A 16985-nucleotide genomic window follows, 5' to 3' on the forward strand; every position below is an offset into this window, starting at 1 on the left:
AACCAGTATTGAAATTTGAGCCACATTTTATAGTTGCCTTTTGTTCAAGTTTTGGATCAACCTACAGATCTTTTCTGAAGCTCCCTTCAAGTGGGCCTACCTTGGGCCTGTCCAGAGTCAGAAGGAGGCTCAGAGGCACTCCACTGTTGGACATGGCCTCTTACATTGGTGGGAGTGTTGCGCTTCAGGGCTACTCGTCCTTGTGAACTTTTTCTGAATTATCCGGTGTTGCTCTATTAAAAGTGTTCCGGGGTCTGGAGCTACGCAACCTCGAGATTTGTTTATATATTTTCAAACCAATGGTGTGAGGCCCCCCGCTGCCTGCATTGGGGTTCATTCAGGAGACAGTGCAGGAAATCACTAAATGCAACATGTGGGGATGGGCTCAATGTGGGAGTGTTTGTGAGACAGTGATGCTCCAATATCAGGAAAGCAGTGTCCCACTCGGCTTCCCAAGAAGGAACCTATCCTACAGAGAGCCTTGATCAGATCAGCAGGGAGCTGTGAGAAACCAAAAGGTATCTCACCCGCTAGTCCTCTGTGACTTGTCATCCAGGTGGCCAGGACATGGACATCGCTTTTGGATCCAGTTTCTGGGGGTACACCAGTGCAAGAGGATCACCTGGGCGAGGGGTGTTCGGGGAGTATTTTATTTTACATATTTATTTCATTTGTTATACGCGCTCAGGACCCAGAGGTATCACAGCGCTAGATTACATACAGTAAGGCATAGGTAGTTACAGTACAGGTACAGTCCAGTCAACAGTAGTTACATAGGTAATCATGCATATTTGTTAAAAAGTGTGGTTTTGACTTATTTGCAAAATGCAAGGTAGAAAGGTTTGTTCCTGATGGTGGGAGAGAGTGAGTTCCAGGGGTCGACTGGGAAACAAAAGAGGCACTGGAAGCAATTTTCAAAGTGGCCCCATATTACACGTTTTCAACAAGCCCTCCTCTTTGCCCATGGAGAAATGTGGAAATACCACACAAAAGAGACCCAGGGTGCCGAGGCCTAACAGGAAATCTCCAGAGTTCCCTATAGGCCAGTCCACCCCTGGTGAGTTCCATATTGTGAGTGCGATGACAGTGAAGCAGGAGCCCCCTGATCGTTTTCTGTTGAATCTAGGTGTAGCAAGTGAGATGGAGGAAGTTGAACATAAGGTTTGTGGTTTGGGTTTCTTGGAGTTGCGGTGCGTGAGATAGGGGGGCGCTAAGTGTGCAACGGTAGGTGGTGGAGAGTATTTTAAAGTCAATGCATGCTTTGATGGGAAGCCAGTGGGCTTCGCGTCTGATTTGGGAGATGTGCTCTAAGCGTTTGAGGCCCCATACTGCCCTGAGGGCGTTGTTCTGTGTGATTTGTAGTTTATTTAGATTCTTGTTGGAGGTCCCTGCTAGGATGTCATTGCAGTAGTCAAGTTTGCTACTGACTGTTGCTCTAGCAAGAGTGAGGCAGTTGCCAGGGGTGAGGAATTTTCTAGAGAGATTGAGGGGTTTGGTTGAGTATGTAGCGGAGGAGGTCATTGCTTTCACATGTTTGTTCCGGATGAGTTCTGCATCTAGGTAGACTCCTGGTGTTTTCACATGAGGGGAGACAGGGATGTTGTTTCCGTTGATGATGAAGGCGGAGTAGGCAGGATCAAGATGTTTGAGGTGGTGGGGGATCTGACAATGAGTAGCTCGGTTTTATCATCATTTAGGCTTAGGTGGTGGTTTGCCATCCATTCCTGTATGATGTTTAGATGTGATTGATGTTTGTGCAATCGTGGTCATAGGTGACAGATAGTTTGAGGAGGATCTGGGTGTCGTTGGCAACATTTGTGTAAGGGATATTGAGGTTGTCATGGCGATTGAATAGGACCTTAGTGTATGTGTTGTAGAACGTGGGTGAGATACAGGATCCCTGTGGGACACCATAGGGAACTGGGATGGGGTCTGCTGCTTCCATGCGGGCGAAGACCCTAGAGGTTCGGTTGGTCATGAAAGATTTGGCTGATTGTTGCGAAAGGTTGAAGGAGGTGGTGAGGCAGTGGCAGAGGATATCGTGGGCTACCAGATCGAAGGCAGCTGAAAGGTTGAGTAACATGAGAATGGCGAGGTCTCCTTTGTCGTCAAGAATCTAAGTGATTTGCCCGCGGCTGAAAGTACCGCGGGCAAATCGTTTGCATGAGAAAGGTGCAAACTACTAAATGTTTGCACCTTTCTAATGCGAACACACATACATTCTCACACACACACACAACACACCCATAACAACCCCCCACCCACACCCTCAGCACACCCCAACCCACACCCCCAACATAAACAAACCGCACTTACCTTGATCTTCACGCTGGGTTCCTGCAGCGCCAGTTCCCTTTTCCGTGATCGGGAACCGGCGCTGCACAATCCTTTTTTTTTTTTGTAAACCATAACACATACCATAAAGTATAGTGAGCGGGGCAGGGATGCCCCTGTTTATTTTATTTTATTTTATTTTATCATTTTTTTTAAACTGAAGGCTGCGGGGGTGTCCCCCGCAACCCCCGCTCACTATACCATGAAGTATAGTGAGCAGGGCGATGCGGGGCACACCCCAGCAGCCTACATTTTTTTTTCAATACTACCACCAAAGGTTCGAACCTTTGGTGGTAGCATTTTTAGAACTTTTGGTCAATGCGACAATTTTTTTTGGTAATTTCGACCTAAACCTCCCAAATGAGGTCAAGTTGTATCTTGAGATCGAGGAGGGCGAATTCCGTGCTGTGTCCTGGTCTAAAGCCAGACTGGCGTAGACCAAGTAGGGAGTGAGTTTCAAGGTAGGTTTGTAGTTGTAGGTGTAGGTAGGCAGTGCGGTCATGGATTTTTAGAAGGAATGGGACTGTAGTGATGGGGCGTTAGTTGGTGGGGAGAGTGGGATCAAGGGATGGTTTTTTCAGTAATGGTGTGACCCAGGCTTCTTTGATGGAAGTGGGTATGGTGCAGGTGCTGAAGGAGGCATTGATAAATTTAGTAATGGTGGGGGCCAAGGGCTCGGCACAGAGTTTGATGATGTGTGTGGGGCAGAGGTCTTGCATGATGGTAATGGTTTCTGCAACAGTGATGGCGGTGAACTGGAAGGGGGGGTGGAGGGTGTGGGTGGGGAGGATGTAGGGTGGGAGGATTTGGCTTGAGGGATCTGTGCTTTCTTGAGGATGGTTTTATCTCTAAGGTTCTGTATTTTGTTGGCTAGGGTGGATTGTACCAACGTGCACCAGACTTTGTATTGTGAGCGAGTTAGAGGTAGCTAGGTTTGCTTTGGGCTGTGTGGTAGCAGGCCAAAATGTTTTTCTTACCATAGGAGTAGGGGTGAGATAACCGACAGCTAGATGCAGTGTTCCCCCCTTTTTTGTTCATCTACCCCATCCTATTTTTTAGGATTTTATGAAGTCCCAACCCCCAACCCCTTTTACACAAACACTGGGCCAAGGAAGAGGGTGACTGAGAGTAACCAGACTAACTCTCTCACATCGTACTGGACATGTCCCGTTAATCGGGTCAGGCAAAGTCAGGCACTTTACCCTAATTGCATACACCTGATACCAATTGGCTCTCCTCACATGAATAAAAGGCAACACCTAAAGACACACTCTGAGCAGGGTGGAACACGAGAACGAGCAGAACTAAGGCACTCCTACTGGAGCAGTGCAACAGACCAAGGGACGAGAGCAGCTGGCCGAAAACCCAAAGGCTTCCCTACTGGAGGTTGTTGCCTCCGACAGACCGTGAAAGAGACGTGGAGAAGGCCAGATCGCACAAGTGAAGATTGCATTGTTTTTCAAGGACACCAGCGACCCAACCGGGTGAATGGCAGAGTTGGGGAAGCGAGGTCAAGCCTGTGGTACTAACCGCAACTCAGAAAATGCAAAACAAGAATGAAGTGCACACAGCCGTTGAGTTGGCAAGCGACCTGAGAGACCAGTGTGTGTTAAAGTGAATGAAGTAGCAACATCATACCATACGTGAAGGCTACAGGTGTGTGGGTGAGACGTGAAGAAAGGCAGACCTGTGAATTAACTAAAAGTAAGCAAAAGGCTGAACAAGCAGCAAGAGTGAAAGTAAATAGTGAATACTGAGTCAAAGTGGTCCTGTGGTGGTCTGTAACAAAACCCACGCACATTCGAAAGACTTTGGTACCCGAAAGTGGTCCGAGCCCGAATGAGGGAGACCCGAAGTGTATCAAGCTTGAGGAAGGGAGCCCCCTTGCAACTTTGTGTGAACTGCATCGTGAAAGGTCTGAGCCCGGGAGACGGGGACATAAGAGAACTGTGTGGTGAAAGGTCTGAGCCCGGCAGAGGGGGACCTTTGTGAACATTTTGGTTGAAACATTATTTTGAAATTCAGAGAAAGGAACTTTAAACGTGAAAGGCCAGGCGTGCCCCCATCAACGGTTTTGAATTGTGTACTGTACTGTGTTGGAAGCTGAGCTCGAGTGTGTCATCCTGCCTACAAGTATCGCCTTACCTCTTGAGGCCTAACGTGGGGAGGAGAGCTGGTACAGCCACATTATCATTTTAACACTGACTTTTCATTTTTGCATACATTTTCTCTTTTTACACTTTGTATAAGGAATAGGGCAATCATTTTGATTTGACAGACTCCACTAGGACTGTTTTGTTTATCGTTTGATGGTCGAGACTACTCCCCTCTTAGTTATTAGGCAGAATAGGAGTTTCTCGAACCCCAACATTTTCAATAAAGGTTTTACAAATTGTATCCATTGTGTCAGTGTCAATACTTGTGATACAAAGCCAACCTTCCGGATTGGAAACTGTAGCAAAGAGAAGATATTAAAAAAAGACTAAGTAAATGTAAATAGTTCTCCAGAGTTAGTTAGGGTTTGGTAGTGATAGAGTTGGAGGACAAGATCTAAAGACTGATTTGTTGAAATCTGAAAGTACATACTAAGCAATTGTAAAGAGAAGCCTCTCAAGGACTTACTTAGAGAACTAGTAAAAGAAATGCTGAGCCACTAAGGGATTTCTCAATACAAGTTGGTAATTAAGACCTTATCTCTATGCTCACATTGAGGCCCATGAATACCTGTCAGCAAATAAATTAGGAGCTTTCCCCTCCAGGCACTAGATTGGAGGGATTCAGCTATATACTGCATAGGGGCGGTTTATTGAAGAGGGAAGCATGTTAAGTATATAATGATTGTAGGTGTCTTTCTTCCTTGCAGATCTCAGACAGAAGAGATTGAGGTTTATTATTTTGTCGCATTCGCCTTCCCCTAAGGAGTGTTCTGATTGCAGAGGTTAGCTTGGCCCTCTGTTGACTGGACTAGACACTAGGAGGGGGGTATGTGGGGCGGGCAGCTCCTGCAGAATTCCCCTAGTGAGAACCTCTCACATACTGCTTGCCCATCACATGCTGACTCAACATTCCTGCCCTTCCTCTCCACTTTGTAATGGGGAAAGCCTGGTTCCCTGAAAGGTAAAGCACGCTGAGGAAGGTAACCAAAGACTAAGTCCCTGAACACATACATAATACCAAAACGACTCATGATTCGTTATTGACGGTTTTGTGCTTAAACTCCAAGCCATAATTCCCAAAACCACTAGAAGCCTCTACTAGACAATCATATGTGGGAAAAGTACCTCAACCCTGTGGACAATCACTGCCCACTGCAAAGGGGTGGCTGGCCTACGAGACCGGACAGAAGGATGTTGAAATGCACACAGACACTGAAATTGAGGATGCTGCATTTCCCCTTTCACATGGATCTACGAGAATGCCCAAGCTTTGCTCGACAAATGCGTAGAGAAGCAATTGCGTTGCTGCTGTTTGCTCTGAAATGAAAGATTTAAGGTGTGGTAATTAGAGAGAAGGAAGGAGGAAACACATTAGGCACTACCATGGGTACACCTGTACATGTCCTTAGGCAGACAGGGCTTTGGGTAGGGCAAGCGCATCAGGGTGCACGGTAGGTCTAAGGGTAGGACATAATGCTCTCCTGTACCCAAGGTAGCCATGCCTACGCTAAAGATGCTTAGTCTTGACCTTCGCTGATTCGATGACTGCACCGTAGAGGCTCCATTTGATAGAGGGCTGTGATTTCCCAACATTGTTCAAAATATAACAACTTTTATATATATATATATTTCTATTGAGTTTTTCAAACTTTAATACAAACAAAACCATCCACCCCTCCTCCCCCGTCTAATCAAATCTAAGATTTCGCCATTCTTCATTGAAATGTTTTGCAGGAGACAAAAGTAAAAGGTGCACTTCTGAAGGCCGATCACTGCCGTCTCTGCTTACTGAATCGCAATCGAAATCAGGAACAAAATTCCACCGACTTCCCTTCCCTGTCAATAGTTATCTGCCAGACCTTACATGCTCCACCCCTTCACCAAACAGAGACCACAACTCACTCCCCCTCCTCACTCCTATCGGCCCAACTTCTGCGCTTTATTCCGTCCCGTGACCTACCCCTGTTAGGGACCAATCTCCACGTTTTGTTCTCTTTACCAGGCACCCCATTTCACAGTAAATTGTCCCCACTTTTCTTCGAAGATACCCATGTTGTTGTGAACCTTATATGTACGTTTTTCCATCTTGTATATAACCCAGACCTTATTTAGCCATTCCTGTTCAGTGGGCGTCAAACTATCTTTCCATTTTTGAGCCACAGCCAGTCTTCCAGCCTTAGACATGGCTACCCACATCCTAGGATACCTGTACATATCACTATCCCTCGTAGGGATCCACAGCAGTTTCATCAGTGGGTTCATTATGAAATATAACAACTTTCTTATCGGGGTCCAACCTGGATCAGGATTTATGGCATAAGCAATTCACGCACCTTTACACAAACCTGATATCTGAGTCCTGCTGTCCACTTAACTCGAATCACCAATGGAACATGCGCTATCAGTCTTAAGTTACATAATTATAATTAGTTATTTATACCACGCTTAATACCCAGAGGTTTCTAAGCGCGGATCCAGGGATCGAACCTGTGTTGCTCGGTGTCGTCTTGCTTCCAAGACAAGTGCGTTTCCCAAAGTACATAAAGGATTGAGTGCTTCACAACAGTGAATTCACTGAGAGATGCAATTAAGCCTCTGGCCTGGAGAGAATACCGATTGGTTACTGAACAATTTAGAAACAGTTCTCCCCTGACGTTTATAAATGCCATAGTGGCGCTGGGATCTCCTCCCATTTTGGGGCAGCAAGTGGACAACACCAGAGGTTTTAGTTGATTAAGAGCAGATCCTTGTTGCTACACGACTACTACACTACTAGACAAAAGCTTAACAGTATAGCAAACGCTTCGTTTGGGAGACCCTGAAGAAGGGATTGCAGAATATAAATCCTAGAAAAATGTTGCCAAGGAACCTAATCTATTTTTTGTGTGCTTATTGTGAATTCTGTTCCACTTGAAACATTGCTTTATTCTCACTTTTATGGACCCTGCACAGCCTTCGATTCAAGCAGTAGAGACAGACACACAGGAACATACAGAGTGTTCCATCACTTCTAGCCCACATTAGTAACATCTCTGACTGCAGCGAAACAGGAGTGTGTTCCGGATAAAGGCTGCGTCTTAGCGCATAGTCTTTTTAATTTGTACATGCACGCACCGCCTTAACAAGAAACCAAAGCTCAAGATGCCATGCGGTTTAGGTAGTGCCACTTTGAATGCTTCCGTCTTTAGATCATGCTGTTATTCTGCCAGAACCAAAAATGTATTGAGGGTTTGGTGATCAAACATGGGATGGCTAAGGTCATGCCCTTAATGGGAAAAATGCACTCCCCTTAAGGGGAAGTGAATTTATTTATTTATTGTGCCTTTTTTATGGCGCTTATACATCAAGTATATTGTGTTTCAAAGCGCCCAACGGGCAACAGGAAGGGAACAAGGAAGTGAAAGGCAAATATAACAATGACAAAGAGAGGAAGTACTACTAGGCCATGTGAGCATTCAGAGCGTGCAAGTGCAGCGAGAGGGGGATGAGGGGGCGGGGTAAGTGCTAGGAGTAACAGGGAGGTAAGTGCTAGGGAGTAAGTTGCAAGCTGTTAAGTGACTGGCAGAGAACATTTGGTAAGCTCTAGAAAGTGGGGCAGTAAGATTCCTTGAAGCAATATTTATTAAACACTGACACTGGCGTTAAGGCTCCAACTGGGGAGAAGTTGGAGCCCAACTATTCTTCCAAAAATACGAGGAAAGGTGCAAAGTGCTACTTAGGAAGCATATTGGACCACTGACATCCTACTGACTTAACACTGATGGCATCCAAGGCCGGTCTTAGATCAGATTGCACCCCAGGCAGGAAGTATGGTTGGCGCCCTCCCCAAAATGTTGGGAGAGGTGCTAACTGCAGAGACGGTGGGGGAGGGACAGACTTACTTACTTGTGTGGGGGCATCTGACTTCTTTACACATTCTAATGAGACTATTGTGCAGTTTCAATATTACAATCAGTTAACTCTCTCCTTCACGTCTGAAACCGCACCCTTAAGCACTGCTGTGAGAATGAACAGTCTCCTGCCCCTACCTTTCCAATCACTCCCCTGACATGAAAGTATGAACACCCCACTAATTTCAATTACCTAAACATGTATGCATATGCTAGCAATGAAACATTTTATATTAGTAATTGCCAGGAATTTGTTCACTGCAGCCACCAGCACCATTTACTGTCTGTGTCCTGTTTTGTCCGTCTATGGCTCTGTTCGTTTTACCAAACATGATGAACGGAAGAGGGGTGTGATCGCTGGAGTCTGAAATGTCTTACTAAAATAAGGGGAGGGGGCCCTGGGGTTTGATGGGTTTTGCTTAAGATTCCAGGTGTCAAATCTGGTTCACTGGTAGTGATCAGGGGTATATACCTGGACTCTGCTTGATTCACTTGAGATTGCCAGTTGGGCGAGGGAGATGTGGGTGGGCCTTCCAACCAGTGCCTGTGCTCCCTCCCCAATTATCCCCACCCGCTCATTTGTGTCTAATCTGGTGCTTCTCCGGTGCCTGTGTGTGCCTCGGTGTGTGACCGGGTGCAACACAATGATGGTTGCAGCTTTGTGTCTGTGTGCCCTGTGCAGTCTATTAGCAAACACCAGCAACACGGGGAACCCAAGCCTGGGGGCACCTTTGTGACAGTTTGCAGAGTGCTCGGGAAGCAAGGACGACCCACAAAATATATAAGCGTATGTGGGTGCTGTATCACTTCTCTGCATGCCCCATTTAGCCTGCAGTCACTAATATTCAAGTTGATTGCATTGTTTCAATGACAACATAGATGGCGAGGCAGAAACGTAAATGGTGGACTTCTAAATATAGATTGTTGCTTCTGCGGTCAACAACCGCAACCTTACTTTGGGGTATTACAGTGTAATACTACATTCCGAATGCTCGTTCCTCTATAGGGTTTATAATGGTTGAACAATAATAACATTAAAAAGAAGCCATTTTAGGCTGTTATTTTACACTGGTAATTTTGGAAATGAAATATTTTATGTATATACATTGTTGTGCTTGTGCTACACCCAGAGCACAGCAAAGAAAGGGCTTTTCAGGTCTGTGTTTAAGTGGCGACAGTCATTTTAAAAGCAGGGTATTTCGCATTGCTCATTATGCGAGTAAAATGTACATTAAAGGCGGTTGCTCTTTTAATGAATAGGTTTTGTAGTGCTCGATTACAGTGACAAATTAACGCCTTTGCATTCCTGAATTGCATTACCAATAGCTTATGATATGAGGGACTCTTATATTACTGTGTTAAGCTCGTACTGCGTGGTCGTTGCACCCCTGCCCCATACACATCTGCACAGCAGTTGCCTCACAGAGCAAGATGCAGAGATATAATAATGCAAACACAGGCACATCACATCTTCACATCCGGGTCGCCCCCCCATCCGACTTGGGGCCGCTTGGCACCTATGACTATATTTTGGATGAAGATTGTAGAGCAATCACAACGGCCCTCTCGAGAAACAAACATTGCTGAAAACATTGGCTCTGATAATGTAGCTTCCTCACCTTGTTTTAGGTTTGTGTGCATGGAGCTGCAGCTGAAATCCCAGGCTGTGGGTGTATGTTAGTAAGATAAATAGGGTTCCATGCCACTGTGGGTTCAGTTCCTGGCTGGAGAGCTACCGAGTAATTCAAAGATTTAGAAAAGTGACCTTGCTGTTGTCCAGTTCCTTTTTGCGCGAGTTGTTGGCAGATGGTCAACGCTGCTGTTTGAAGGATGATCCTTCCATGCCCTGCTTCATTATGCTTTGCTCCACCCGCACTCTGCTCTGCGAGTGGGTTTGCCTACTTCTCTGCTGGAACGAAGGGATTGGAGTCACCATTCACCAGGTGTCAATGTTTCAAAACACTTGATTGCTCCAAGTCACCCTTGTCACGGACAGCGTTCTTAGTTACAGTGACTAGTGTCAGAATGTCTAATGCCACGAAATGAGGGGGCACCCCTAATGAACCTAAAGGGCACAAGCCCTTAAGCTTGGGGAGCTGCCACTGGAGACATGGAAGGTGGGAATAGGGAAAGAAAGGCAGCCATAAGGTGTGCCTCCCCTCCTGCCTCCCCCACCCTCTGTTATTGCCCAACACAGACATCCCAAAGGGAAGCCTGGCAGGACCCAGCCAGCAAAGGTGCTAACGGGCGGTAGGTGCCAGCACATTGGCAGTAGTGTTCTCTACCCCCTTTGCTTCAAAGGGGGAGAGAACAATAAAACAAAAGATGAGGGGAAAAGGCAAGAAGCCACACACCTGTGTGCGAAGTGGCTGTCGGCATATGCCAGCCCTCCTGATGCACAGGAGCCAGGGGCATGTCACTGCCTTAGGGCATATTGGCCCTATAAAGACAGGGCTGCTGGAGCAGCACGGCAGAAGAAACACTCCTGAGTGTACTGGACTCTGCTTCTTGTTTGCCCAGATCCCACCCACTCCAGAAGAGGGTACATTTGGGCAAGCACAAGACAAGGGTCGTTGTCCGAAAGTCGTGGAACAGAAGAACAGGAAGGTGGCCTGTGCCTGAAAGGAATCTGCCAGCAGGCACAGGAGTGCTCACCAGACAATGTACAGGCCCCAAACACACAACCTGGGAGCCCATGCTGGTGGGCATACTGGGAGTAAAGAAGGGCAGTTTCCAGTTCCAGGACCAAGTGCCTAAAAGTACAGAACTATGATAACATTGCACGCCTGTTTGTTGGGAAATAAACATTTGTATTGTGTTTAATAAAAAGCCACCGTGTTTTTATTGCCAACAAAAACAAGAATCTGCGTATTGTTAATGTATATAATGTTCATGTCCCATAAGGTTAGCGTTTCCATGGCTTGAGTGTCATGGGGGAAGAGTGATCAAGGCAGTTCAGAACCAAGACAGCTGTTGGAGGAACTCTATTCCTCTTTATGGCGTTACAAGTAGTGATGAAATCAACATCATTTAGCGATGGATGAGGACCTGGGGACGGCCATACTAGACTCAAACAACGAATCCGTTTTTCATTAAAAGGCACACATGACATTTTATGGCAAATTTGACTTCGCTTGTCATTTTGTCTGCTGTTTAGATGTGTATTTGCTTGATGTCCTATTGCTCAGTTGTCAATGTAGCAGTGACTCATCTAACTGTTGGGAAGTGACAGTGGGTCGGGGAGCCCTTAATCAGTGTCCCTGCTGGTAAACGTGGTACCTGCAGAAATACGCCTTACTGTAGCACCAGCTCTGTGCGCGTTAGAAGGTTACACTGAAGATTGGGGACACCCATGACGATTTCTTTTATTTCCCGTGCAGGGTGTCGCCCCATTCTCTTGAAGTAAATCAGAGGCTCCTTTAAAGAGATGCAGGTCTCCAGATCTGTGCTAGTGTCATTGTGTCAAACAGGTGTGGGGGCGGGGGGCAGTCTGTGTTTGTGTAAGGCAAGCAGGTGCGCTCATTTTCTAGCAGCAGTGTTAGACGTGTGTGTGTGTGGGGAGCGGGTAACGCAGTCTGCAGTAGCATCTGTCAAAAAGCTAGATGGGGAAATCTGTGCTGGTGGTGAGGGATCACACCCGTTGGTACTGGGGATTCCCGTTGGCATACGCTCAGCAGCATTTACAGACAGCTCATAAGTTGTGATTTTATTTGAACCCGTTGTCAGAGGGTCTGTTGAGGAACCGTGTAATGTTGTGTCCGCCTGCTTGTGCCCCCTACCTTCACCCATACTCGCCTCCCCGGCTGCACCCCTACTGACATGTTCTCCTTCTCTTTCTCAGGACCACAGTGCTTGCCGCAGTTGCCTTCCTGGATGCCTTCCAGAAAGTGGCCGACATGGCCACCAACACGCGAGGTAAGGGCCCTCGGACTAGTCTATGGAAACGGATGCGCCATGGTCAGATATGCACAGTGATAGATAGAGATAGAGCACAGGATGCAGGGTGGCAGGACGGACATCACGCATGCAGGAGCGAGGAAGGACAAGGGGCGCATCATCAGGGCACTGGGGGCAAGAGTGTAGGGTACCGATCACCAGTCAAGAGGGCGCAGACAATTTCATGGTCTCCAGGCGGTCTGGCGGATTTGAAAAGAAAGATGGGGATGAGAGGATTTGTTAGCAGGAGGAGAGGGTTAGCGCAAGAGTGCTTTTGCTGTACTGTTGGTGCATTCAGTTCGGAAAAAACGGTCACTGTGTGTTGGGTTTCCTTCTAGATGCTATGAGTTTGTGAGTCTGTATAGGTTTTTGTGTGGCTCTGGCTTGGAGATCAGCGTGTTGTGAGCATGCGAGTTGGAGTAGTTGTGGATTTTTCTGTATGTCTGTATGATTTTAGAGATGTGGTCATGTGTGGGTGTTGTATTTGGTTGTTGTGTGGTGTGATTGCAGGAGTATGGAGAGTTTTTGTAAGATTAAATGGTAGGGAGGTAGGTGATCTTTGGCCCGGTGTTGCATAATTGTTTGGTATTTAAACTGAAATCCCTTGTACAGTGGTTAGCAACGTTATGTTTTTTTTATTGCTGCAGTATTGGTTGACTTGGACTTGGAGCCCCAAAACGTGACCCTATAATTTGTGGTGTTCTTGTTTGTATTGAGGTTACACCCTCCTTTTGGACCATTGATTTGGTTTTTAAAAAGGCACATCAAAGAGCCAGGTTTTTAGCGATTTACAGAAGGTCAGATGTTCCTCTATTGTGTGTATGTTCTTGGGGAGGGAGTTCCAGAGTTTTGTTGAGTTGTATGAGAATGCTGACCCACCAAATCTAATTTTTGAATATGGTTTGGGGTCAAGACATATGCCACTGCTAGATACCAGGGTTTGTTTTGTTCTATAGATGGACATCTTTTCTTGTAGGAATTCTGCTCCTTAGCTGTGAATTGCTCTGTGGACGATGCAGAGTGATTTGAAGTAAATCCTTTTTTGAGTGCTGCTGTGGTATGCTTTTTCTTGCCAAGTTTGAGGAGTAGTTGTGCTGCTACTTTCTGGATCCGTTGCAGTTTTTCAGTCAGGTAGTCCGGGATTCCAAGATATAGGCTGCTGGCATAGTCTATTCTTGACATGACAAGGGAGACAATGGAAAGTGCTCTGTGTGGGAAGGTGAGAAAGGGCAATATCTGTTTGATTGCGCATAGTTGTTAGAAGCATTTCTTCACTACTCCATTCCCATGGGGCTCTAGTGTTCGGTCGTTGTTAATCAATATTAAGATATATTTTTCACTACTTTGGATGCTTGCAGTCTGCTTCTCTTTTCAGTAGGCCATGGTGTGGTGCTGTGGAAGAGGAGGCTGTTGGCATGATCACAATTTCTGTTGTGTCTGGGCTGAGTTTAAGGTTGTTGTTGCTCATCCATCCTTTGATTTGTGAGAGGCAGTTTGTAACGGTTTGGCCTATCTCTCTGCTGGTGTTCATTTTGTAGATGATTTGCATGCCATTTGCATAGTTGTAGCAAGTGAGCCCATGTCCTTTGATACGTTTCATGAGTGGGGTCATGTAAATGTTGAATAGTAGTGGCAAGAGGGATGAGCCTAGTGGAGCCCCACTTGTGAGTGTGTGAGGTGTTGAGCTGAAAGATGATAACCAGGGGATTTCTGTTCTTTCTGTTAGGAAAGCTCTTATTTATAGTAGCGCTGTGTTCCTTATCCAGATTTCTCTGATTCTTTTGAGGAGGGTTGTCCGGTCGACTGTGTCAAAGGCCGCTGAAAGATCTAGTAGAAATAGTGTGGAAGTAAGGTCAGAATGAGGTCAGAATGCTGATTCTGTTCCTCTCATAGCCCTGACACAGACTTGTGTCTGTTCCAGTAGGTTGGAGCACTAGAAACACAGACTCCTGTGCTTGATTCAGTGTATGAGCTGTAACCTGCTGTGTGTGATGGGGTTAAATTGGACAGTGCCCCACTGTCCTTGGATATGAAGTTGCAATTGGGGTTTGGACCCTTCACACTCACGCCAGATATGCAATGGGGATGAGAGCATGTTCTCTCTAATAACGAATAGTGGTTTAAGGGTGCAACAAGTGTTTTAATTGTGAAGCCGACACGCGTTTCGATCCTCAGGGGTCATTTTCAAGGCAAGGTAGGTTGATTAGGCTGGACAGGTGGTCCTGGGCTTGGCTGGGGAGGTGCCCCAATTTGTCAACACTTGGGTATTCCACAGATGCTGTAGATGCTGTAGTAGCCTGATTGAGTCAGATGCTGTAGACAGGCAACAAATTGGGGCACCTTCCCGTCCAAGCCCAGAATCACCTGTCTAGCCTAAGCAACCTAAGCAACCTACCTTGCCTTGAAAATTACCCTGAGGGTCGAAACACGTGTCAGCTACACAATTAAAACAATTGTTGCACCCTTAAACCAACTACTTCCTAGTCATTATGAGAAAGAACATGCTGTCATCCTCATTGCAATACCTGGCCCGAGTGTGAAGGGTTCAAACCCCAATTGCATATTCCAGTAGGTGGTTTGTTTCTACATGCGTCAGGATTTGACCATATACATAGGACTTTTGGAGCTTAACTGTGTAAGGGATGTTTGATATAGGTTGGTAATTGGTGGGGCTGTCTGTGTTTCTTGAGCGATCTTTGAGAAGTGATTTAATGTTGGCTGTTTCAAAGCTCCATTGTCCGCTTCTTGACAAGCCGTAGCCATTCTGGGCCTTTATATATTGACTGAATGAGCAGCAATATGATGACATTGCCCTTCTGTTCTCGGTCCTCTCTTCCATATGTTTGTGCATCTGCAATTGTATGCTGTCTTTTGTATTGCCTGACAAAGAGAACTTTCACATTCCAATCGGGCCTTCTGCAGGATACAAACGGTCTGCATTTCATTCTTTCCCTAACTGGTGCTGCATTTCACTAAGACTGGCCTGCCCCTCAACAAGTCTCATCCTGCTTTAGGATAGGATCAGGCTGCATTTAGCCTGTCCCTAAGCCAGATTCATCCTGCTTTAGGATAAAGCTAGGCCGCATGCAGTCAGTCCCTCAGCCAGACTTATCCTGCTTTAGGATAAGACCAGGCTGCACAAAGCCTCTACCTCAGCAAGACCCATCATGCTTTAGGGTAAGACCATCTGCATGCAGTCTGTCCCTCAACCAGACTCATCCTGCTTTAGGATAAGACAATTCATCCTCCTTTAGGATAAGGCTAGGCTGCATGCAGCCTGTCCCTTAGCCAGACCCATCCTGCTTTAGGATGAGACCAGTCTGCATGCAGTCCGTCCCTCAGCCAGACTCATCCTGCTTTAGGAGAAGACCATGATGCACGAAGCCTCTATCTCAGCTAGACCCATCCTGGTTTAGGATAAGACCGGTCGGCATGCAGTCTGTCCCTCATCCAAACTTACGCTGCTTTAGGATAAGACAAGGCTGCATGAAACCTGTACCTAAGCCAGACTCATCATGCTTTAGGATAAGACCAGGCTGCATGAAGCCTGTCCCTCTGCCAGACTCGGCCTGCTATATGATAAGACCAGGCCGCACACAGCCTGTCCCTCAGCCAGACTCATCCTGCTTTAGGATAAGACCAGGCTGCATGAAGCCTGATTCCAAGCCAGACTCATCCTGCTTTAGGATAAGACCAAGCAGCACGCAGCCTGTCCCTCAGCCAGACTTATCCTGCTTTAGGATAAGACTAGGCTTTATGCAGTATGTCCCTCATCCAGACTCATCCTGCTTTAGGATAAGACCAGGCTGCATGAAGCATGTCCTTCAGCCAGACTCGTCCTGCTTTAGGATAAGACCAGGCCGCACGCAGCCTGTCCCTCAGCCAGACTCATCCTGCTTTAGGATAAGACCAGGCCGCATGAAGCCTGTCCCTCAGCCAGACTTATCCTGCTTTAGGATAAGACTAGGCTTTATGCAGTCTGTCCCTCATCCAGACTCATCCTGCTTTAGGATAAGACCAGGCTGCATGAAGCCTGTCCCCAAGCCAGAATCATCCTGCTTTAGGATAAGACCAGTCTGCATGCAGTCTCTCCCTCAGCCAGAATCCTCCTGCTCTAGGATAAAACAAGGCTGCATGCAGCCTGTCCCTCCACCAGACTCATCCTGCTTTAGGATAAGACCAGCCGCATGCAGTCTGTCCCTCCACCAGACTCATCCTGCTTTAGGATAAGACCAGCCGCATGCAGCCTTTCCCTCAGCCAGACTCAACCTGCTTTAGAACAAGAACAGGCTACATGAAGCCTGTCCCTCAGCCAGACTCATCCTGCTTTAGGATAAGACCGGGCTGCATGAAGCCTGTCGCTCCGACCAGACCACTGCACGAAGCCTCTCTCTCAGCCAGACCCATCCTGCTTTAGGATAAGACCAGGCTGTACGCAGTCTGTTCCTCAGCCAGACTTGTCCTGCTTTAGGATAAGACCAGGCAGCCTGCAGCGTGTCCCTCTGCTAGACTCTCCTGCTTTAGGATACGACCAGGCTGCATGCAGCGTGTCCCTCTGCTAGACTCACCTGCTTTAGGATACGACCAGGCTGCATGCAGCGTGTCCCTCTGTTAGACTCTCCTGCTTTAGGATACGACCAGGCTGCATGCAGCGTGTCCCTCTGCTAGA

At 46.9% G+C, this 16985-nt stretch overlaps 1 protein-coding gene across 8 annotated transcripts in view; it reads left to right on the forward strand.

The window, feature by feature from the left end:
* The window catches only part of MTSS2 (MTSS I-BAR domain containing 2), a 443751-nt gene that overhangs the window by 215626 nt on the left and 211140 nt on the right, over nt 1-16985 (forward strand). For all 8 annotated transcript variants that reach the window (XM_069654833.1, XM_069654885.1, XM_069654842.1 and 5 more), the window contains exon 3: nt 12222-12295. In XM_069654833.1, the coding sequence (XP_069510934.1) occupies nt 12222-12295 (74 nt within the window). The remainder of the gene's footprint in view (nt 1-12221; nt 12296-16985) is intronic.

This window comes from Ambystoma mexicanum, chromosome 1p, assembly GCF_040938575.1.
Source record: "Ambystoma mexicanum isolate Mex_15411 chromosome 1p, UKY_AmexF1_1, whole genome shotgun sequence".
In the NCBI taxonomy this organism is placed as follows: Eukaryota; Metazoa; Chordata; class Amphibia; order Caudata; family Ambystomatidae; genus Ambystoma; species Ambystoma mexicanum.